Consider the following 24,742-nt stretch of genomic DNA (forward strand, 5'->3'; position numbering starts at 1 on the left):
TCTGCAGAAAACCACATTTCACACAGTGAGAGAGGCAAATTAGCAGGTCTCTTTTCCTTCTGAGAAAAATTGCTTGCAATGTACATTTTAAGCGTATGTATGACTTCGTATATATTTTTAGTCAAAGTTTTTGAAAAGGCTACAATGTCACAAAGAAATGCCTTCAAATGAAAAGCAGTGGCCAACTAGAAAAATGTGCTGAAGCACAGCTGCATCTTACAGAAGTCAGTCCTACACTAAAGGGGTTGTTTCATAGAGTAAATCCACACAGTCCTTATCACAATGGTTCCACAACATTTTACACAGGCTGAAAATCTCATGCTGCTTTTGTCAAAAAATGCACAGAATAAATTCATATTTTTAATGTATCTTTAGTAAAGACTTAACAACAGCAATTTTCAAAGCACCCTTGGAAACCTCCAAAATAAATGTTAAGACGTGAAATAAAACACAAAGCAGGAAAAAATAGGTGATTTTATTCTTCTCTTAACTCACAAGTTATGCAGGAGCGATTCATGCACAGTAAGCCAAGAAAGTAATGCTGGACATCTTTAAAAATTCTTTTAATGGAAGTACATTTAAAGGGCATGAAAATTCTTCCAGAAATGTGCTTACCTCTACCAGAGCAAGGTAAATTAGAATTTCCTTGGCATTTCTTAGCACTTTCTTCAACTGACATTGGACACGAATGTGGATGTTCACACTTTTTCCCAGTCCATCCTTCTTTACAGTCACATCTTCCACAATTACACTGCCCATGACCTTTACAATGAATACAATTCAAGATTAACCTCCATCCTGATGAGGTATAAAAAACTCTTAATTGGATGAACTTTGATAAAGTTGGGGCTTCATTCAGTAATGAGACTGGCAAAGAAGTTTAATGTATTTTTATGTTCTTTAGCTAGCATGGTTGCAGCATATTCTCTAAGAAATATATCAATACCAGTCTTTATCTACTTGCAATCAACATGATCCACTAGAGACACGCAATGACATACCAATTCCAAGCCTCAAACCAGTGCCTCCTACTAAACAGTAATATATAAATAATAAAATATTGAAATATTGGACATAATATTCTCATTCCAATAGGACAGTTGGATGTGGTTTTTGGGACTACTCTCTGCATGTATATTTCCTCTATATAAATGCAAACATATGCATTTTTTCTCGAGGTTTTCTCAAGAAAAACTAAGAAAAAAATATATAATTGTCCTTCTCCCTCTTCGTGCCCTTTGCAAAAAGCATTGAGATTCTGGCAATACAAAATATTCCTGAGAAAAGCCTGAGAATCAGCAAAACAACATTCATTGTAGAAAATCAAGTATCTATTTTCATGAGCTCGGACAGTAGGTTAGATCTTTCACAATTTTCACACAGTCATCATTCACGGGATAGAGGACCAGTGCTCCAATGTTCACTTCTCGATCCAGGTTCTTCTTGATAACCATAGTAACAGAGACTATATCTTTCTAACCATACTTGCATTTTAGGACTAATTTACAAAACATACTAGTTTATTAGCTCACAAGGAGAAAATGGGAGGAAGCAATCATTCTAGGAGTCATCAGATTACTTCCCAGAATACAAGCCTTTATATTAATTTCACAAAATAACTTTTCCTTACATTAGTTATTTATTTTCTTTGAAAAGATTTACAGGCTTTCTCTTGTTTAGAGGATAGATTTAGATTTAGATTTAGATTAGATTATTAGGAATAAATTCTTTACTGTGGGAATAGCGAGGCTCTGGAACAATTTGCCTAGAGAAGCTGTGGATGCCCCAAGCCTGGAAGTATTCAATGGAAGCATGGATGGGGATTTGAGCAACCTAGTCTAGTGAAAGGTGTCCCTGCCCATGGCAGTGGTTGGAACTAGGTGATTTTTAAGGTTCCTTCTGACACAAACCAATCTGTGATCCCACAATTCCTTCTTTTGCTTTCATGTGTACCTGCTGACAGGTCATGCATTAGATTTATGATCCTCGACCCAGAAAGATACTTATAAGAGGATTACGTACTTTAATACAATAATTTCTTTGCTAAAGCCAGAGCAAAGGAACTAATGAAATGTGTGAACATACAAATTTTCTTATGGAAGCATGTTTTTTTTCTGTGTCAAGTCATGAAAGCCATTATCTCTTTAAATGAAGGTATTCACTTTAATGTCAAGAACACTTCTGAGAGACAATAATCTAGTAACATTCTGAATAGCACTTCAGGTGTTAAAAGAAGGCATCCAGTTGTCAATACGACATACTGTGAAACAACAGTCACCTCAATCCATATGAAGCTTCTGAAGGGAGCTGCCCCTGTGCTATGCTAAAACTTCACATCAGGGCTGTCAATTCCTCTCCTTTCTATTTTATTAAATAAACATAGAATTTCATTCAGTCACAACAAAACCCTTTACATAAAAACAGGATTTCCTATAATTTCTCCATGCTACTCAGGATAAAGTGGTTTCCTGTCTCTACCTATTAGGTAGACAGAACAAGACAAGAAAATTTTGTATCATCTCTGTTTGATGAATGTTTTAAGAGAGATGGATTATTTTCCCTAATCTAACTAATCACTCTTGGATTCATCCCAAATCAATTTAAAAATAAGTGTGAGAAAAAATAAGGATATTTTTCAGACACACCTAATGCATGTACACTTTGTGCAACAAGTAAATTTATTTCATATAAGCAATTAAAAAACCTGTCTCACTATAATTCCTCTATTAAGTCTTTGATTTAATTGCAGATAATGCCTGACTACCACAATAAACCAAAATCAAAACTTGTGCATCTTTTTCTATTTCTGAAACAGGACAAAACAGCAGGACTAGAAGACATTGTTCACACTGCTTCATGTGCAAATGGATTTTTTTTTTGCACAATCTATTTTAGGAATGTATACTTGGATGGCCAGCTAAGGCTAAATTAGGCTTTTCTAAAACATAATGGAAAAGGAATGAATAAAAATAACTAATGCTAAAATTTTTGATGAATAGATGGAAAAATAAAACTATACTTTAACTTGAGTTTCAGTCACATCAAGCAAGCCATATGAGTCCCTCCTTTTATACCTAAGTTTTCCTCATTTACAGTTATGTCAGTGTAATGAAGAACAATGTACCAGTCCTTAACCCAATGTCAAATGGCAATATCTTCCCCCAGGCTCCTTTGTAACTGTCTGCACTTTCTTATCCTCTGCTTTCTTACAGCTACTACCATCCTGGGCATCAGCAGCTGCAAAGGCAATAATGTCCAGGAAAGAGGGAGTTCAAGCATGACTTTTTCAGTTTTACATCATTAGTTGTAGATAACACAGGTTTGCTTTAATCTAATTAGGTTTGAAACTCTAGTGCTTACCCTTAACTACAGAATGCATTCACCTTGTTGATTTGTAGCTCTGTATTCCTTAGTAGATGCTGATATTTTGATCAGTTCCTGAGTGCTAAAAACTCTGACAGCAGTACAGTGATATATTCAAAAATTGACAACAAAGTCAATCTTCCTGCTGCTCTTATGACTGCACACAGTTCTGCATCATTCCAGCTCATTCATTAAATAAATCTATATAATATCTGCAAGTGACTGAACAGTAACGAGTAAATCAAGACACTGAAGGTTTTCAGAAAAGGCTTTTTTTTCCCCCTCATTTTATTAGCTAGCAATTCCTCAAGATATATATTTAAAAACAAACAAACAAACAAACAACAGTTAAGAAGCGTTTCAGTTTTTAAAAAGGCAAAGAAAAGGCTGAAAATTTTATACATCATCCTGGTTTCAGCTTTCTTTCTCTATTCAGAAAATTCCTATGATCTTTCTATGGGACATCTCCCACTCTATGAATAGGAGGAAAATATATCACATCATTATTGTCCTTAATGTGACTGCATTCTTCCTATTATTAATTAGGCCAGACCAGATTTCTGTGGAATGCATTCAAGCTGACAACCTCCAGTCTGTAAAGTCCCTTTGAAATCAGGTTTATTTGTTTTTGCAGAGTTGCTGTGTGTACAAACTGCATGCTGAGTATTGAACAAGGTCCTTCTCTCCTGCCTAGTATTAGCATCTTTATTTAGTATCCATTGCATGCTAGGTCTCTCTCAGAATCTCAGCTTTTGTTAGTTGGTACATGGAACATCTAAACTGCAAACCATGGATGGATGGATGCAAACTGTTTTGAATGTAATGCTCTGAAGTACAAGTAGAAGAAAAAGGAAGATGGATATGTCTAAGATGTAGTCTGGGATACAGCTACAGATACACAGCTGAGCCACACATTCATATTTTTCAAGTATTGATGCTCTACTCATGTCAATTTGTATTCTCAGAGGACTGCTTTTCATTGACTCATTTATTTACTCTACCTTGAATTTCTTCTTCTTGACTATCATCTCCCTGTCTTACAAAGTGAAATAACAAACACAATCTGACCTAACAAACTTTCAAATTCAAATTTTCCCAAAAAAAGACATATCTATATTTTAAATTTTCAACCACTATCCAATTCATGTTAGGTTACACTAGACTATCAGAAAGGAGATGGGCACTTAAAAGAATCTCATATTTACAGGATTTTGTTAAATGTCATGGAAAAAAACCAACAGAATTATATCTTTTAACTTAAAAAGCCCTCTCCAAGACCTCTCCTGCCCCCCAAGCTTGGTATATTTTAAGATAGGAAAATAAGAATTGGGGCACTAGGGAAGAGGAAGATCAGCCCAGCTGGAAGGTTTTCTATAAAACTACACATAAGGCCCTTTCATACACAAACTTTACCTGAACAGAAGTCATCAGAGTATCTATCATACACTGCTTTGCAGTTTCTTTCATCACATTCACAAGTATCTCCATGAATATCTCCCCAGTCACCAGTTGGGTCCACATCATGGCATGTGCATTCCCCACAAACACATGTGCCTAAAAATAAAAATAAAAAAACAACCAAACAACAACAACAACTAAAATACCCAAAAAACAATACAAAAAACCCCACATCACAGATATTGAAGATTAACTGTGTAATTTAGACTAATAGCACTTTGATTACAGGAATTTACACTTGTGAATTATCAGCTCTCACAGAAATGCAGTTTCAAAGCTGCAAGTGACAATCATGAGTGTGTGCTCATCCTCTATGATTTGAAACCTTCCATGATTATTTAGTAGCAATACTTTAAACAAACAAATTGGCTTTCTGTTCATGTTTCTTTTTGCTGTTGAGCCTTGCTAAGACTCAACAAGAAAACACGGCTCACAGAAGAGTTGCACATCTTTGACATCAACAGTAATTTGCCCTGTCAGTAATGACAATAAAAATCAATTCTGTTTAAACCACTTGGGCTTGGGCACAGGGGATAATTAATGGTTGTTAAAGCATAAACATTTAAACTACAAGAGAATCCAAACTAACACAGCTGAAAATGTCTAGGAGGTCATTCTTTACCCAAGAAGAACAGCAGCACGTATCTGCATGAAAGGATACTTCTCCACTTTTCCCAAGTCAACATTCAGGGCCACACGCTGTTGCATACAATTAGAATAAATGACTGACTATGACAGAAAACAAACTTGCATATTTTACTAATAATAAGAGAATATGCACTCTACTTATTTAGGAAAATCTGAACAAAAACCCCCAACTAAAAGAAAAACAGCATTTTCCTTATTCAGAAATCCAAATATGTTTTGGGCAACATGCTCACTACACTTTTTTGAGATGCTAACAGGCTTATAAATGCAGTCTGACCTTACTGATGCATGCAGTTCATTTCTTGCAGAGTGGCTTCACCTTCTGCTACTCTGCCAACACCTTTGTCATCCTTTTTAGGTTACTCTAAACAATATAATGCATTTGAAGACAACAGGACAGGATGACTAAGCAGTACCCATAGATATGGGCACATTCTCTAACAAAAGGAGAAGTTCTACACAATCCAGCATGCATGACATGAACAGGAAGAGCTACAGCCCTATATAATATTAAAAACCCTGAGACAGCCCTCAAGAAATTTGTGACTAATTTTTTTATACTTTCACAGTTCAGTGACATTACTGAAGAAAAAACAAAACCATCCAACAAACAAACAAACAAACATACAAACAAACAGAAAGAGAACATGCCTCTGGAGAGTGATTAATCCTCTCAGAAACAACTTCAAAGTTAATCTAGATCAGGTTTCCTGTATGTCAGAATGCAGAACATAATCACATCAAAGTTTAAAAATCAAAATTTTCACATGTGGTCTAAAGTAGTTGACTAGATAGTGCAGAGGGAAAGATAAGAACAATTTATCCATCTTAGCACTGAAGGAGGGTGGGCAGCAAGGCTAGCCTTCATATCTGATTTTTAGAAACCTCAAGACTGACAAGATGAACTTTGCTTATATCACAAGATGTATAAACACAGAAAACTGGGGAAGTAGGACTAAATGGAGCAGAAATACTTTGTTGGAAAGCAACTTCATGTTGTCAGAAGCCTTCAAAATGATTATGAAGATAAAATCACAAATACATGAAAGGCTAAAGGCATGGAAGTATCACACAAATGTACCTTTGTATTGGAGGCTGCAGCTACTCAGAATACCAACTATGCAATTCACACAATTTCTCTTATTGCAATGCCAGTTTAAAGAAATTATCACACATTAAAATTTCAAATTTGATTAAAAGCTTGCTTTGACGCAAAACTCTTTGCCAAGAAATTACTTTCTCAGTGCAAAGAAAGCATCTGATATGAAGACACTTTAATATCTATTATTTCCAGAACTACACGAAAATTTTATGCTGAAGAACCGAGGCTAAATGAGCCTACATGATCTCTGTATTTGAGCCAAACTTTCCATTTCCTCCTAATTATGAGAAGAGAGTTTTCTAAATGCTCTCAGGATGATTAGATGTTCACAATACAGCAGGTTTTGTCAGTAGAGATGTTTTTAAGAGAGGTATCTATGTGACTCTTGCTTATGTACTACTATAATTATTCTGGACTATTGCCAAAAAAACATGTTTTGTTTTTTTTTCACTCCTTGCTCAATGAAGCCAAACACAGCAGTTAGTGAAAAGCAACCTTATTTTTTGTGTTTGTTTTGTGTTTTTTTTCCCAAAATGGCAAAATTAGACAGAAGTATAAGGCAAAACTCAAATTCCAAAACCATGTGCAGATAAAACTTCATATAGTTAGAAAAACTGTGTGAAGTCTACCTTTCTATTTCTATACATTCCACAGCATTGCTACTGAACACTTCACAGGTTTTTTTTTTCAGTTGTAGTGGAAAGTAATGCTTCATGTTTTCATTTTCCCCATTCAATTATGGGTCCTATGTTCTTTAAGAGTGAATTGACATGCAGTTCTGTGATTTTACAGCACCAATCCATTCAAAGTCAAAAATCTGGTAACATTTTATTTTGCAAGGTAAGTCTCTAACCAAAACAAATATGTACTAAATAACAAATTATCCTGCTCAGTCTTACTACAGAAATAAATAATGGGAACAACTTGAGTTTGCTTAATCAATAAGTGGATGTGACTTTGTGTAAGTCTATACCTAAACACAGGTATCTACCCACTTGGAAGTGTATATCCAGAGCTGAACTAGGTGAGAACAAGTAGAAACTCTCAGCAAATAAAATATATGCCCTACTGTAGAGAATCCATAGAGTAAAATAAAAGCCAACAATACAAATATGTGTAGAAGGTCCATGCAAATGACACACCTCTGTTGCTGCAGATTTTGCCATCTGGAGATGTGCATCTTTTCTTGATCTCCCAGGGGGTGATGTCACACTGGAATTCACATTTATCTCCATGCCAACCAGCCTCACAGTAACAGTTTCCACAGTAACACTTTCCATGGCCTTAAGCCAAAACAAATTTTGTACAGTGAGAAAGAGGCAAGTTTTTAAAAGGCATTAACAATTTAACTATTTTGATCTTTTCTTTTAAAAACTTTTACTGCTAGACTCAGAATAGAAACAATTTATGGACCATGTATGAATACATAAAATCAGACAAAGGATATCTGAACTGTACTTTTCCCCACTATTTTAGAACTGATTTTCCTTTAACCACAGATTAAATCTAATCAGTAAACACTAATTGAAATCATAATTTATATTTGATATATTTTTTTATATTTGTAGACTTTTTTTTTTTACTTTATAAGCAAATTTTGAAGGCTGTATTAGTTAAAATTTAAGCACAACTTTACACATCAAGGTAGGACACATACTTGTCATGTCTAAAAACACCTTGTGTGTTCTTGACTCCTCAGACAGTTGCAGTAAAGACATCTTATTACACACCAACTATGTTGTATATGGCTTCCCTTCTTCTCCCCCTCTGTCAAGAAGATTTTAGAACATTGCTAAAACAGTTCATTAAAGAGAATTCTTTTCAAAATTAATCTTTCAGATATTCATTTAACAAAACATACATATCCCAAAAAAGAGGGCTGCATCATCCAAGTGAAACCAGCTCCAGAACATTTTCATCTGCTAAGGTACATGATGCCATGTACTTCACAGCACAAAGCTTTCAAATTAAGTAGTTGCAATTCTTACTAATCTTACAGCCAAAAGTTAATTCTTTAATAGAAGGATCAAGTCAGGATCTTGTTCTTCCTTTGAGCTAGTAGACCTGGCGACCTCTACCCCAGTTTGGTCAATCTGTATTCCTAATTATTAAGACTTCAAATTGTTGAATACAATTTTTTACTGGTTTTGCAACTACACACAGGATTTTCATTACATTTGGTTAATGTCAAAAACCAATTAATTTAATTACATAATTAAACAACAAATACAATCAAAAATAATTACTATGTAAAGGCTGATCATGAACAGTAGGAAAGTAGGATAAAATAAAAGGAAAAATGCTAAAGAAGTATAATAGCTTGATCTAGAGGCAATTTTAACAGATAAACATATCAATACTTCACTCTTCACTCACACTTTTATAGTCCTCAAATAAACATGAATTAAATGATAAAATTTTCCTCTTTCTCTTGGCAGGAGAAAAAAATCACTCCCTTAGAGTAAAAAGCCTTTGTTTAAAAAAAAAGACCAGGACCAGAATTTAATTTACTAATAAATGTGATACTTTTTCAAGAATAAGCTGCAACTTGACTCCAAAGTGTAACCTCAAATAAAAAGTGATAGTCAGCTGACTGATAAAATTCCAACTGAAGCTGGAAAAACTTAACACATGTTTGCAACTTTGCCCTACCTAAGAACTGATTTGCTTAACAAATTCAGTGCCCTTGTGCTAATATTAAAATACATGTCATCTATATCTCAACATGGCATTGATTGTTTTTCCAGGATAAAATCCCAGCTCAAGGCTGATGAAAGGATGTGTCTTTGATCCTCATGTTCATGTGCTGCCATGTGCATTTTTTCTGCATATATCATTCAATATATGATTTCATATTGTAGAGGTTTGTTAAAAAATAACATAAAACACCCATAAGTTGTGTGCATAGACTTTTCAGCTCTACATACATACAAGACTAGTTTTATACACAGATGCTTTTGGTCTTTTTGGGTAAAATGGGATGAGTGGATGAGACAACGGGAAATAAAAGCTAAGAAAAAGCTAACAATATAAACCAGAAGCAGAACACGTGTGAGAGGGAAAAAAACAAACCAGACAAAAAAGAGCAGTAGGAGAATTTACTGGAACTAAGTGACTGGCAATTTTTTATTGCATTTCGTACCATGTATAGTGCTTAGAGGCAAATAGAAATGGAATAAATGGCACATAACGATTGTTGCCTTCCCCTCATTTTATTTTAGGCAATTAGTGGAAATATTATACTCTGCTGCTGAATCTAGACTTCAGAGGACCATTCTGCATACCCTCACTTAAAATTCCTACTTAATCCTCTAAGGATTTAAAGGATTTTAAAAAATGTTCTTTTTTTTGCCTTCAAAGGCAAATAAATAGAAACTATTTTGCTGTCTGTGTAAGGAAAAGACAGAGAAAGCTATTTTCCACAAGTACTCTCTTTCTTTACACACAGGAAGCACTACCACCAGGTATGAATAGCCTAGGAGCTGACTGGAACACTCCAGTGGGCATATGGACACAATCTGCACATGTGTAGCTTGAACAATGTTTGTAGCCCCTCCCAGCTCAAGGACAAGCCTCCTTCACAACGTGGGCAACAGCATTTATAGTGTCATAAATAGTATGTGTTTCTCAAACCTTAACTGCCAGGCTCCTGCCTCATAATGACATAAAAGAACAGTTTGAATTTTGGTTGCTTTTCAATCTATCAGCAGAGTTCATTCCATCTTATTTTCTTGCTTTTCCTATCACAGATGACATTTTTCCTTATTCACTCCTTTCTCTTTTTATCTTCCTGCTTCTGAGCTACAATCCTACATTCATTCCTGATGTTTTAATTTTTGTTTCCTTGAAAAAATTCCTCATAACACATTTTCTCATTTTGGGTTTTTTTTTTGCATGTTATCCATTCTATTATTTCTCATTTGTGCCACGAAGCATTCACATTCCTCATATATTCTACTGAAGACAGACACACTAAGCTATGAATTACCTTAGTGAATTATCTTTTACAACCCTCTTTGCAGTTCTCCCAAAAAGAGGAGAATGTCACAGGATTTATTCATTCTTTAACCTTATGCTTAGCTCATTTTTGTATCTGAAATTTGCACTTACAATTTGCAATGTGAAGACTTGCAAATAGAGTTACTTTTACTTTAAGTCATGCATTCAGTAAAGATATTTTGTAGAACCATGCAATTAAGTAACAACCTGTATTATTCTTCATCACTTTTCTTGCTCTCATTAAGATACATACCTGTACAGATCTCTCCTGTTTCATCATCAATGCATTCTCTGTCATCACATTCACAAAATTTGCCATATACTAGTCCATTTCCCTCTGAGTTTGCACATTTGCATCTGCCACACTGACATGTGCCTGTAAATGTTTAAGAGACATTACTCAGTGACTGCAGATTATAGAAAGAGTTTCATTAGTCTGTCAGAGATGGTACATATTTTATTTCTGAGAAGGCTGAAATCTAAAGATCATCCACACAAATAGAGACAGAGAAATTATCCATATCAACAAAAAGCGTAATCTTAGCTGTACAGAGATAGAGCATTCAAGTGCCTTGGAAGTGTAAAGCTGATTTTTTCACAGCATAAACCACAAAAAAACCCCCAAACTTTCTGGCATAATGAAAAGCCAGAGCACTCAGGCAATGCAAAGGATGCAAATGGATTTGTAAACAGATCTCTCTTCTATCACTGCTCATCAGGTGGCACATTTACTCCTTGGTGTTTCGAGGAGGGCTTCTCCTCTCAGCTCAGTGGCTGCCTCCCTCCATGACCTGCCCTCCCGAGTAGGAAACAATCTCTTATTGCTCCCTGGGAAAGAAGAATCCCCTCTTTTCCCTCAGAGGGTCTATCTGACCTGAGGTCATAAATAAATGTATCAATAGGTTCCACAGTCAAAAAAAAAGAAAAAAATCACAAATACATTAAAATGACACTAGAAACAAAAGTATTACTGTCTCACTCATATAAGAAACCCCTTTTCCCTACCTCTGTCCCTACCTTCACTATAATTGAAAGGGTGGGAACTTAGTGCAATATCACATTAGTGGGGCCTTGTGGTCAACTCAACTAAGTTGTTTCAATAGTCAATGACATCACTATGCCAGCAATATTTTTTTAAAACTTCACAGCATTCATACTCCTCACATGACATCCATATGTATTTTTTAAAACATGGTAATTAGCATCAGAGAGGCTCTCCAAAATAGAAGATTTATCCTGATATTACACAATATTACACAATAATCATGTTAATCCGAAGAACAGAAGTACTGGGCTCTGCAACAGACATGGCCATTCTGAAAGAGTAAATTTTAAAAATTTGCAAGAGCTAACATAGTATGGTATTAACAATAATAATACAACTGATAATACAACATAAGAAACTCACTGAACTAGAATTACTTGTTACAATTACTTGATAAACAAATAACAAATGCGATTTTTGAGAAAACTGTCATGATTACCGATAATTCCTGAACAGGAAAGAAGAAAAAACAGAAAATTGATTCCTGGGTATCTAAAAAGATCAGAGACACAGTGTATCATAAATATGTTCATTCCTTTCATTGCTAAAAGTGAAAATTGCTCACATAGAGAACTTCAGTTTAGGTAGGACATCCTAGACATTGTCCATGACAAATGATTAGGACCAAAGTCAGAAAAGAGAAATTTTAGGCAGATCTTGATTGGTTACTGAAAAAAGTTACAATAAATGATTATCTGTGTGACAGCAGAGCAGTGTTTTTGTAAAGGCTCATGTCATCCCTTCCTATATTTTATTGGCAATTAAAAAACAGAGCCCAGACCCCAACAACAGTGCTAGTAGTAGATCAAAAGGCAATCCCACCAAGACAAAATACAGCCTATCAAAGTTACCCCAAACTCCCTAGTCAGTCTTATTGGAATTCCTGTTCTGTTTAATATCAGCAAAAGCAAAACCATTTATTCTTCTTATGATGCTACAAACACCCTAGCTACTTGGAGTGGTTGTTAAGCTATGTTGATTTTCCTGTGAAGACTGGGACCACATCTAACCAAATAAAGAAAGAGGTTCTTTTTTGAGAACTTTGACTAAGTGCAATGAACTACACTTATTTTTGAAAGTCGATTTCTCATTTAGCTATGTCTCATGTCTCTCGATAGCAAGTTTCATATACCTATTGTCATAAATTAAGTGTATCATTTACTCAGTGTGCTGCATACTAATAGTTTTATGTTAAACTGGTTTCTTATCCTGCACCAGCTTCTCTCTAACAAGTCCCACCAGTCCTTGGGATTCTTTGCTCATGTCAGTGACTAACTTGTGAGAAATTTACTTGTATGAAAATGTGTGGATTCCAACAGAAATTAAAGACCAGCAATAGTGAGCAGAAGTGGAGTTCTTGAAACATTCTTTCACTTGGAGGTCAATATCATGGAAAAACCAGAAGGCAATTTCAAGTTTCAAAACTTGATTGGTAGAAAACGCCCTTTAAAATTTCTGCATTGAAGTCTACTAAAACCCATTTGGTTTTCTTTAGAATTTTTTTTTTAAGGAAAAGACTTTCTATTTAAATTAGGATGGTTATAAAACTACGGAATTAGAGAAGAACATGTTACCAAATCAGAACAGTGAAGGTGGAAATGCTACTTTAAGTGATCCATCTACAACTGATTTTAATAATCATAGGTACGCTTCAAAAGTGTCTCAAAAGTTGCACGGCTTATAAATGTCCAGGAAAAATATTTGCAAGTGCAATTTCTGCATCCTGTAAATACAAACACTTGATAGAAATTACATCACTTCCTGTGTTAATGCCATTACAACAACATTCTGATGAGGAAAATAAATTAGAGTTGCAGTTTCATCGACTCAAAACAGCTATGGATATAAAGTAGGTGTTCCTAATCAGTGTACATTTTATGCACAGAAATAAGCCTATAGGAAAATTAAACACTTAAGTGCACCTACAGTTACATCTCAGTCTCTTGAAACATACTCTACAAAATTACTAGTTAGATATGACAATGATTCTCAAGATTACACTGGGAGAGCATTAAGGTATCAAAAGCAACAAAAGACATCTTACCTGCACCAGAACAGATGACATCTTGAGAATTCTTGCACATTTCATTGCTTTTCTTACGTGTAAGATTGCAAGTAGCTGGATACTGACAAGCTTCACCATACCAGCCTTCATCACATTTGCACTTCCCACAGTCACATGTTCCATGGCCTAGCAAAGGAAGGAAAGAGTGTGTCAGGTCCCTTTTTTTTCATTCAGTGGTATTTGCTTACCCAGATTTCAAAATAGATTCCATCAATTACCTTTTTAAATGAACATGACTAATAGATTAATTTAACAGAGCTCATATGCAATTAAAAATAGGAGACAGCCAGCACATGGCTCCACCAAGGGCAAGGCATGCTTGACCAACTTGTGCCCTTCTGTGATGGAGTGACTGCATCAGTGGAAGGGCTACAGATGTCATTTATCTGGACCTCTGTAGGGCATTTGACACTGTCCCCCACAACATCCTTCTCTAAACTGGAGAGAGATGGATTTGATGGATGGATTGTTGGGTGCATAAGGACTTGGTTGTGTGGTCACACTGAGAGGCCAGTGTTGTTTAATATCTTCATAATGACATAGACAAAATGGGATTGAGTGGACCCACAGAATATCTGGAGGTGTCAGCAAGCTGTGTCAGCCACAACTGAAGGATGTGATCCCTGCCATCCTGAGGGACATGGACAGGCTTCAGAGGAAGGTCCCTTGGAACCACATGAGGTTTAACAAAACCAAGTGCAAGGTGCTGCACCTGGGCTGCGGCAATCCCCAGTATCTACAGCGGCTGGGGGATGAACAGATCCAGAGCAGCCCTGCCCAGAAGGACCTGAGGGGTGGCTGGTGGATGAGAAGCTGGTCAATTTTCTATTTTATTTTGCACACTATTTATTTTGCATACCAAGTACCATTTTTCACACTAACTTCCATGTGCAAATTTTTATTACTTCATTCTTTAGCATTCCCATATAATTTTAGTTAGTAAATGTGAAAACAATTGCATCTCTTTTAAGTCAAATTTCATTTAAATTTTAAATTGATTTTTTAAAAAAGTATCTTTTGAATATATATCTGATTTACAGAATATTCCCTTCCTACCACTATATCTTATAAACAGAATCTAATTGCAGTCCATTTTAAGTGCATCTGCTCCTGTGGTGTCAACTGCCTGAAAAATACAAGCCCATCCTGCTGCCAGTAAGAAGTAATTTAAATAACTATTCTACATGACAATTTTAATTAGAAAAGGTGGTCTCTTTCATTGCTCAAGAAAACTTTGCTTGCCTTCCAATATGGTCCTAAGACAAGATACAGTTCAATAGCTGCAAAAAACATAAATAAAAAACATAAGAAACCATGTTAGTTCTTATTTTAAAACATGAGTTGCCACCTTAAAAATTGCTGAATGCCTCCATTGGTAAAAGACAAGAAAAAAAAAAGGATATAAAACACAGAATAAAAACCTACTCTGGTGACTACTCTGCTTCACTGACAGACAACAGCATAATCCATTCTACAATGTGGTGGCAAATCCTAGGGTAGATTACAAAAAAAGAAAAAACATAACTGTCTTCCTTCCTTTGAAGAATTACTTGTCCTATGACTTTCCATTCTCTATGTTAGGCACTCCTGTGATTTAACAGTTTGATGTCTGCTGGTGAAGAAAAGATATTTTAATAAAAGTAGGACTCATTTTCCCATTCCCATGTCTAAATGACAGAGTAAGGCAGAAGCCAATCCATATCAGTTATTACCAATGGTCCAGCAGCATTAACCTCTCTCAGTTAGAGATGAACTAATCAAACACATGATGCATGAAGGAAATAAATAATTTCACTTAAAATGCAACACAGTCTGTTTAAAGAAAATTAATAAAATACTTTTATGAAAGTGACTATGCAGAGTAGTTTCCTGACTTTATCTAATAAGAACACACAAATAAAAATGAAATTAATTAAACTTTGAGAAGTAATGGAAGATCATTTGCATGCAACAGAAAGAAACTGTCAGAAATTGAACTAATATGTATTTGTAAGATTGCATATGTGATTTTCAGCTTGACCATCCCTTAAAATATATTCGTATTGCCATTTGGGTATTTTTGTTTTTGTTTTTTTTTTAATTATAAAGAAATGTCAATATTCTGCCCAAACATCTGGGTGAGAGGACTGTAGTGAAGTGTAGAAGGCCATAACTGCCCACAATAGCTTGTACACCTTGCTGCATCTTCCCTGTCACATGGATGATGCAATTGATCTACAAGGCAGTTTGACACAGAAATCCCCTTCTTGCTTATTTCCCACACCCATATGTACCAATATCATTGCCTTCCTCATGACAAAAATAATGATGTGATGAAGTATAAATCAAGTATGTGATAAACTGTAAGAAAATTAGAGAAATTAGAAAATTAGAGAAAAAAATTTAGAAAATTAGAGAAAGCATAGTGTTCTTACCGTATTTTTATATGTACAAATTTCTGCATTATTTAGAAAGCAAATAATGTTATGAAATAGTAAATAAGGAGTAACTAGCACTATGAAAGCTATCAGGTGAAATTGAAACTTACCATAAGATAAATTTTAGCAATAAAGGATAGACCCAGGTATTTGAGGATGTGACACAGAACATGAGAGAAGTGAAGTATAAGACCTCACTAAATAGTTGACCAAGAAAGCTGTATCTCAAAGGGATGACACATTCATTCCATTATTTCTTTAAAAAAGTAACTATAACACAAATAAATGCTAAACACAAATAAATCAGAACTTCACTGAAATAAAACAAAAAACCAAGAAAACAAGAAAATAAGGAAGACTCAAGAAAATGCAGTAATTCCTTTAAGAAAAAGACTGGCTGAGGACTGTGAAAAACTTACAGCTTCAATCATGGGGAGAAACCTTTCATAACAAAGGGCTCAATTTCTAACTAGATGAGCAGTCACCTCAGAGTATATCTGGACTATGCAGAAAGCTTGTAGGGTGGAACATAAAATTAATATGCTAGGAAAACAGTCTGTTGTCAGAAAATGTATGAAGAAAGTGCAAACAGAAAATTTTAGGCAGGGTCAGATCTTCCAAAATTGCAAGCACTGAAATGTACTTTCATCATCCAAATAAAAAGAAAACAGGAAAAAGAGTGGCTTCACCAAGAAGCAAAAAACCAGTTAATAATAAAGACAATTTACAGGCCAAAACAAAATTAATATGGAGATGTTGACTACTAGTAGCAAATGCAGCTTGGCTAATGACATGCTCTCTGGAAATGAAAATTACTCATCTAAGATGAGAAGAAAACAAAGACATAAAACTATTTTTAAGGAAGTGTCTAGACCAAGAGGGCAAGAACCCATAACCTCCATTTAAGAGTACTTTAAATACTTGTACATGAAAGGGCATTTCAGCAACAAACACTTTTAATGAATCTATCAGGCTGGCAATCAAAGGCCTGAAAAATAAAACCTAGCTTTTATTTTTTTGAAGCAAAAGAAGTGTACATGATCCAGACAACATAAAAACAAGTGCCTCTGACCTCATGAGCTGTGCCAGGGTTTGAAATAAACTACGAAGCATTGCATAGCTAGAGACACTGAAGTAATGACTATAGAATATAATGAATAACAGCTTTACCCCTAAATAGGCTATCATTATGCCAAAATAACCTGGCATATCTTTGTGAGATAATGAATACTGTAAGGAAAGGAACATAGGAAATCCATGTGACAGGATCATATGTTACATACAATGCCACCCATGAGAAGAAAAAATATTCTGGACAAAATGGTCACAAAATAGTTTAAAGGCAGGAAACAACATTAGGACAAAAAGGCACATTACTGGATATAAAAATATGTCCGGCTTTGTTTCAAATTATGTTTTTGGAACCGTGTGTGTTTTACTGATACTGATAAAGAAATTCAGATAACACAAATAACATTTGGCAATAACAAACCTATAAATCCTCACTAGAGAAGTGAAGATGAAAGATCATACAAAAATAAATGGACTGACAACCTGAAGGACTGAAGGGGTAAAAGTGGGTTGAAACTGGAAATACAAGCCCAGGATCACACACTAGGGGAAAGGAAATGATGTCACAGCCTAATACCTCCCCAGCTGTAAACAAGAAGAATGTGACTGGATATTGACATCAGCTCTGAAAACATTGTGTGACTAAGCCTTTAGCTGATAAGTGTCTCAGATGTACCCATTGAAGGTATATCACTAGGGGCAGGAAGCAGTAACACATTTGCCTTTGAAATGATACACACAATGTATGGGATATGGTCCTGAGCCCAGTTTATCCTTGAAAATTGCTATTAGGTCTCTAAACCTTGGAAGATTGAGTCAAGTTACCCAGGGAAAACATTTGTAGAATTTTAGCCACTTGCAAAGTTACAATTGGTAGGGAATTAAAACATCTGAGCAGGAAAATGGTAATTTAAACCACAAGCATTTGGCTCTGATCACATACTTCTGTGCTTCCACCCTTCCGACCTCAACCTAAGTGCCTTCTAAAATTATTTTTCTAAAATGCATGCCTACAGGTCCAAGAGCAAAGATACAAAGGTAAAATCTCAGACAAAAAGTTCTGAAGCCACATCTGTATTGCAGGTATTCAGGGCATTGATTTGGAAGCCTGCTTTTGCTGAGCTCTGTGTGTAATCCATCATGAGAGACAGGCACTTCTGCAGAGTGACTCAGGCCCTGTGTGGGCTGAAGTGTCTTCAGAGGTTGTCTGCCTTTTTTCACTAAACTGCTGGGAAGCTGGGACTTTGGAGTTTGATGCATCACTAGATATGTTTGCATGCAAACACAGATCATTCATTTATGTTCTTCGGCTTCACTTATCTATACAATATTCAACGTCAGGCTTTAAATATTCTGACATATTTTGAATGAAAAAGGAACATGATGTCAGATTAGTTATAGGTTGAACTGCATCAGTTTATAAAAACAATTATATTAAGTGATTATTGGATGGACCAGAAACTACATTTGAACATTGCTTTCATTTTTATGTGTCTACAGAAATTGCAGCATTCAACAGTGTTATTGTTATTTTTGTTCATCTTACTGGAAAAGATTCTCTCCACCTTTATACCAGTCCTCATTAATTTTTTTTATTACATACTAATTTTCAATGTGACTGAAATCTGCTGCATCCTTCTACTTAAACTTTCCATAGGCAATGAAAACAGTCAAAACAAACTACTTGGTTTGTCACCTCCCATGCTCCTGCTAAGAGCATGTGTGAATGCCTGCATGTTCATCTGCCATGACTATCTTTTCTACAGAGCAGCGGTGGGACACAAAAACGCAGACTCCTTGACAGAAAACAAAAATAAGAAAAGACCTTAATGTTAAGACCTTGAATTGAAAGAATGGTGACTGGGTTCAACTCCTGTATCTTTCATATTCTGGATAACCTCTAGCAGATGAAAACATCACCAGGAGTCCAAGTGATGAGTTTAAAATTTCTTCTTTATAAAGCAAATATTGATAATTGACAGTTTCATAGAAATTTTGGTAAGGATAAACTTCTTGGTATTTAAGAGCATTCAGATGTTACATATGAATAGATATAGCTGGATTAAAAACCAACAAGCAGCCCATGATGCTACTGTTGAAATTGCAGTCACCATTTTTCTCAGCAAGATGAATACAGCACTCCCTGTTTAGAAGGAACTGTGAAACTATGGCCATGTGATTATTAAACTGACAAAGCTTTTAAATAATTTCTTGGTTCATTAAGTAAACACAACTGGAAATACTGCCTTTGGAATTATAGCTACTTATGTCATTGTGCCATATTAGTAATAGCAAAGTAACCCTCACATCCAAATATGTGTCTTACCTGAGTGCAGAGATCTAGGATGTTTGACCAGATGCTAAAATACAGTCAGATGTCCTTGCTGTCATATGTTTTTGATAACTAAAGTCTAATTATTCTATGTAAGAACACAGTTGAGGGCAGTTCTCATTTAGAAATTGTAATGGAATCAATTTTCTACAGGCAGGTGAGATGCTTATGCTAAGATAAGGATTTTCTCTCAAGCATGAAGTCAGTCATCAGAAGAAATGCAGCAGCTTGCATGATAAATGAATTGGGCACATTACTACGCATTTTTAGCAAACCCTGAGTGATTCCTCAAGTGCTTTTTAAATATATAAAAAACCAATTCATTAAACAGGTAAAGGAATATGAAGAATTTGTTGTTATGGATTCCAAATTATATTAGGATATTAGGAAGGATAATTTGGGCGTAAGAGCTAAAAATTTTGGAAAAAAAAATTTAAACATTGTTCCACACTTTCAGCCTAGTACAATGAAGATGTTTTTAATACTTCTTTCCAACTGGGTGACTTTCTTTCCAGCAGTTAGTGAAATAGAATGTGCTACTTGACACCAATGTAAAGCTAGTGAAAAGATCTCAGTTTACACTAAAATAGGATTTGCAAAAGGGAATTTATTTTAATTATTCTAGAATTCTATTTAGTTGAATTTGGGATTCTCAATAACTGTGCCTTGAACTCAGAAGCATTTCTCTGAATCTCCTTTTTACGGAAATGTTAGAATTGCAGTTTTGGGGGAAAAAATAAGAAGTTTGTATTATAACTTTTTTTTCTTCTATCTCTGTATGTTTCATTAATCTCCTTCTAGGATTGGAGTCTTGGTTGTCTGTGTTGCACTACCTCCAATGAAAGCCAGGTATTCTCGAACTTTGCAGTATGCCCTAGGGATTCTGCCCCTGCTGAAAGGAGGGTCAACAACGCTGGAGTTTTCACAGGAATATTGCCTCCTCCTTCACAACCACTTGTTACTCTCCCTGTGCTGGCAGGATGAGGATTAAACTATGGATTGACCAAGGGGACTGGCTGGAATTCAGAAATAATGCTCAAAAATGCCCGGGGGAAATTTCAACAGTAAAGTCTGATGACAATAGAATATTTCAAGCCAATTTTGTCACTGAAGCTCCTTTATCAACAAGCTACAGTCCTGATAAGAATTTCATCAGAGATTTTAAAAGCAGTACAGTAGGCCCAGAGACCTTTAAGAATGAAAATAAATTTAATCTTATTTATACCTCAAAGGGCTATTCAAAATGAAAAGAAAGCCCACTACATTGGAACTTAATGTGATGCTCTCACATTAAACCAATCTTTCCATGTTTATTGAAGGTGTCCAGACCTTGAAGTAGTCCAGAGTAAGGGACAAAACCACTGAGCACTGGCCCATGGGGAGCCTGAGTGACTGGGCCACGCTGACAAGAGCACACAAGGTCTGTAGCACAGTTTGCCTCTCAGTGCTCTGCAGTGACTGGATTCCCCATGCACATTTAAGTTTATCTGAAATGGATTTTCAGAATTAAAATGAAAACTGATGACAAATCATCTCAATCCAGTTATTACTTGAAGCACTTTAACAATGCAAACATTGTAAATGTCGTTAAATCATAATTCCAAGAGAGGTATGGATAAAACCTAAATAAATTATTGTAGATGCTTCCTAAGGAAAAGAAAAAAAAAATCCTCTTGCAATTGTGCTGCGTTTTGCAGAGATGGCTTGGAAAAATGTTTTAGTAAACAAATATCAAACAGTGTTCTAAAATGAAAAAATCAACTATAACCATTAATACATAGAAAAATTACCAGAGATAGGTGTGAGAGTACGACTGATGATGATATTTAATTTTCAGGTTGTAAATCAACTAGACACAGCGGCTATTTCTATTATATACTCTATATTCTAAAATATTATTTACAGTGATAAGATCTTGTTTCATGTTGAATTGTGTCAATGTGAATTGAGAAGTTTATAAATCTCCTAATCATCTCCCAATACAAGTTGTGCAAATAAGCTGATTTAAAAGTACAGTTGCTAAATTTGGAGAGAAAAAGTATTAGCATTTACAGAAGAGTATCTTAAGAAAATACTTACAATTTGCTTCATCATAAATGACATATATTAGATAAATGCACTAAGAATCTATGGATCAGATCAAACAATACCTTAAAACTGCTATCTTTAGAAATGAAAATAGAGTACAAAACTAAATTGAAATTTAAGAAAAAACTTAAAATATTTTAAAATTGCTGCCCCCTGGAAGGCATGAATACTCTCCACTACTGAGACTATAGTTATCTTTCTCTGCCCAAAGAGAACACGCATGATTTTACTTAGTCTTGGAATTTAAAACTATACTTACTGACAATTGCAATTCCACTGACAAGATTAGAATCTGAATTAAAGGAATGCTTATAAAAGATTTTTATTGCATACAATGGTCAGAGTACTGTTTTGTTTTTTTTAATATATGCTACTCTAATCCTATATTTCAGAATTTCAGAACAACCATTTCTGAAAGAGGCCAGGAAGGATTTTCACTCTTTTACATGGTCTGTAACTCCATATAAATTTTTGAATTTTTTTCCCTCTCAAATATCTGTCTCAGCAAGAAACAGATTTAAATGAGATTGTTTTCTGTGCTCTTAACACAATCCTTTGTGTCAGGTTATACAATTTTACACTTTCTAAGTCTCCATCCTGCTTCTGCTTAAATGCCTAACAAGGTATTAGAAACTAATGTTTTCAACAATTATATAATGCAAAAAATATATAATGTTTAATAATTCTTTTTGATATCAAGGAGTTCCAGATGACATTAAAAAAAAAAAGTTTTTGGAAGTTAATTTAATAGAAAATTCTAAAATAATTTTTTCATCATTGTTCAAAAATAAAGAAGTGACCAAGAGACAGAAGTTATCCAAATATTTCTACTCCAATTTCATTGCTGCCAGTTGCAACACATGGCAGGGGTAATACAGTTTTAGCACTCTTAGGTTCTGGACAATGCTCTGAGACCAAATGGTCTTTCATACAGCTTGAGTCTTTTACTTAAAGTATGTATAAAACCCACAATTGTATTCATAAAAAAACCCTATGTGTTTTATTACTACACATGTGTACTTACTTTTAAAAAGTTTTCCCCTATATGTACAAACATGTACCTCAAGAATTAAAGACAACAAACAGTTTTCCTCTACCCGTAGTAAGAGGGAACAAAGTACAAGGAAGAATAAATTATATTTATTTTTCCGTTTTCCCCCTCTTGGCTATGGATTCAAATTCCCTGTAAAGTGAAGGGACTCCATTTTAATAAAAATCAATTGAATATTTTGAATGATTAAAGTGAAGGAAAGCAACACTCAGCTGAATCAGCTCCAGTTTGCTACCCTGGAGGTGGCACAAGTTGATATCATTTTAAATGTGACTCATGCTGTTTAGACAGATGATATAAATATCTCAGGGAGACAGAGATAAATTAGTTTTATCCATCAAAACAGTCTAGAGTCAAGGTTTCCATTAATAATTCAATTTTTCTCTGAAAGATTTCCTACTTATTTTTAACCAAATGGTTTCTCTTTCTTTTTTGGAAGATCAAAAATAATCAACTTTTAAGTAAGAAGATCTTTAAATAGGCAGAGTAAGTATTCTTTAGCTTTTCTAGAAGACTGCTTTTCCATATGTTACTTTCCCAGTGTAGACTTTTGCACAGATACTGCACATAACAAACAAAATTATACCTGAGAGATGAACAATTCCTTTCCATGAGATAACTTTCAGAGAAGTTACCCCTCGTGGGATGGGGGAGAGAATTGGAATGGTGAGAGTGAGAAAACTGGTGGGTTGAGGTAAAGACTGTATAATAATAGGTACAGTAAAAGCTGTGCACACAAACGACACAAAATAAGGGATCCATTCACCACTTCCCATTGGCAGGCAGGTTCAGCCATCCTCAGGAAAGCTGGTCTGCATCACATATGACAGTGATTTGGGAAGAGAAAAGCCATCACTCTGAACATCTCCAACCTTTATATGCTGTGCATGATGCCATATGAGATATGCCCGTGCTCACTTGGGGTCAGCTGTCCTGGCTGTGTCCCCTCCCAACTCCTTGGGCACCCCCAGCCTGCTCCCTGGTGGGGTGAGAGGAAGAAAAAGCCTTGACTCTGTGCAAGCAGTGCTCAGCAACAGCTGAAACATCCATGAAACTCTATTTCCAGCACAGATACAAAACACAGTCACATACCAACTACTGCAAGGAAAAACATCTGCAAAAAACCAGTACAACCCCATTTCCCGAGTCTAGTCAGTTTGGTGTGTGCTTCAGGTTGACTAACATTGTCCCAGATACCCTTCACTGCCTCCTTACATGGTCTGTGGCTACACATAACCTTTTGGCCTCTGTAAGTATAAAAGTGATGAAACAAACCTGACTGAAGGAGAATTTCTGGCTCCCTGTGACATTAAAAATATCACAATCCCCCTGTGAAAAACCCACAAATGCTGCAGGGCTTTTATTAAAAAAAAAAAAAAAAAAAAAAAAGGCACATAAATTTATTAAAAACTCCAAATGCCCGGCTCATTAGTACTGAATACCTAACTAAATACAAACCTAATGTTACCAGTGTTATCAGATCACTGAGGGGGGAAAAAGTAAATCAGAAATTAATTTAAGAGTAAATCTATGTTATACACATTGCACATTCAAAATGAATACAGCTTGTACTGCAGTTTACATAGAGCACAGGTTGACACCAAACTTGCTTTAAGGACTGGATGAGCTCAGATTAGCTGTATAACATTTAATTTGCTACATATGAAATAAGTGGCCACCTGTGCGGCTTTGCCCTTTTCTTAGTTCTCATGTGAATATGAGACATGTTCAAAATGACCCATAATGGTTACCTCTGAGAAAATCCTATAAGAATTCTGAAGGCCACCACACTGGTGAACTTCAGCATGGACAGAATTTGGGCAGCCTGACATGCCTTGATTAGAAGTCCTTCTGATGGTGCACAGCTTAACGAGATGTAAGCTATACAGATACAAAAATATCTGTTTTATTCCTTTTATTCCTTCTTGTGTTATCTCCAATAAAAGATACCAATAAAAGGTATTTTAAACAATACCTTATGGAGTCTGCGAGCCTCTATTACTAGGATTAACACAAACTCTAGGACAGGTGTTATACAGTTCTCTTCAGCATTCTCTAATGAATCCCAGACATTCTACCATTTCTAGTTATCTGCTGGTCAAC

At 35.3% G+C, this 24,742-nt stretch overlaps 1 protein-coding gene across 1 annotated transcript in view; it reads right to left on the reverse strand.

Annotated features, from left to right (window-relative positions):
• Positions 1-24,742, reverse strand: part of ITGBL1 (integrin subunit beta like 1) — a 127,001-nt gene that overhangs the window by 57,320 nt on the left and 44,939 nt on the right. The window contains exons 3-7 of the mRNA XM_058850228.1: positions 13,660-13,806; positions 10,824-10,946; positions 7,714-7,854; positions 4,777-4,917; positions 616-762 (exon numbers count right to left, since the gene is read on the reverse strand). Of these exons, the coding sequence (XP_058706211.1) occupies positions 616-762; positions 4,777-4,917; positions 7,714-7,854; positions 10,824-10,946; positions 13,660-13,806 (699 nt within the window). The remainder of the gene's footprint in view (positions 1-615; positions 763-4,776; positions 4,918-7,713; positions 7,855-10,823; positions 10,947-13,659; positions 13,807-24,742) is intronic.

The sequence above is a fragment of the Poecile atricapillus genome, chromosome 1, assembly GCF_030490865.1.
Source record: "Poecile atricapillus isolate bPoeAtr1 chromosome 1, bPoeAtr1.hap1, whole genome shotgun sequence".
NCBI classification, from domain to species: Eukaryota; Metazoa; Chordata; class Aves; order Passeriformes; family Paridae; genus Poecile; species Poecile atricapillus.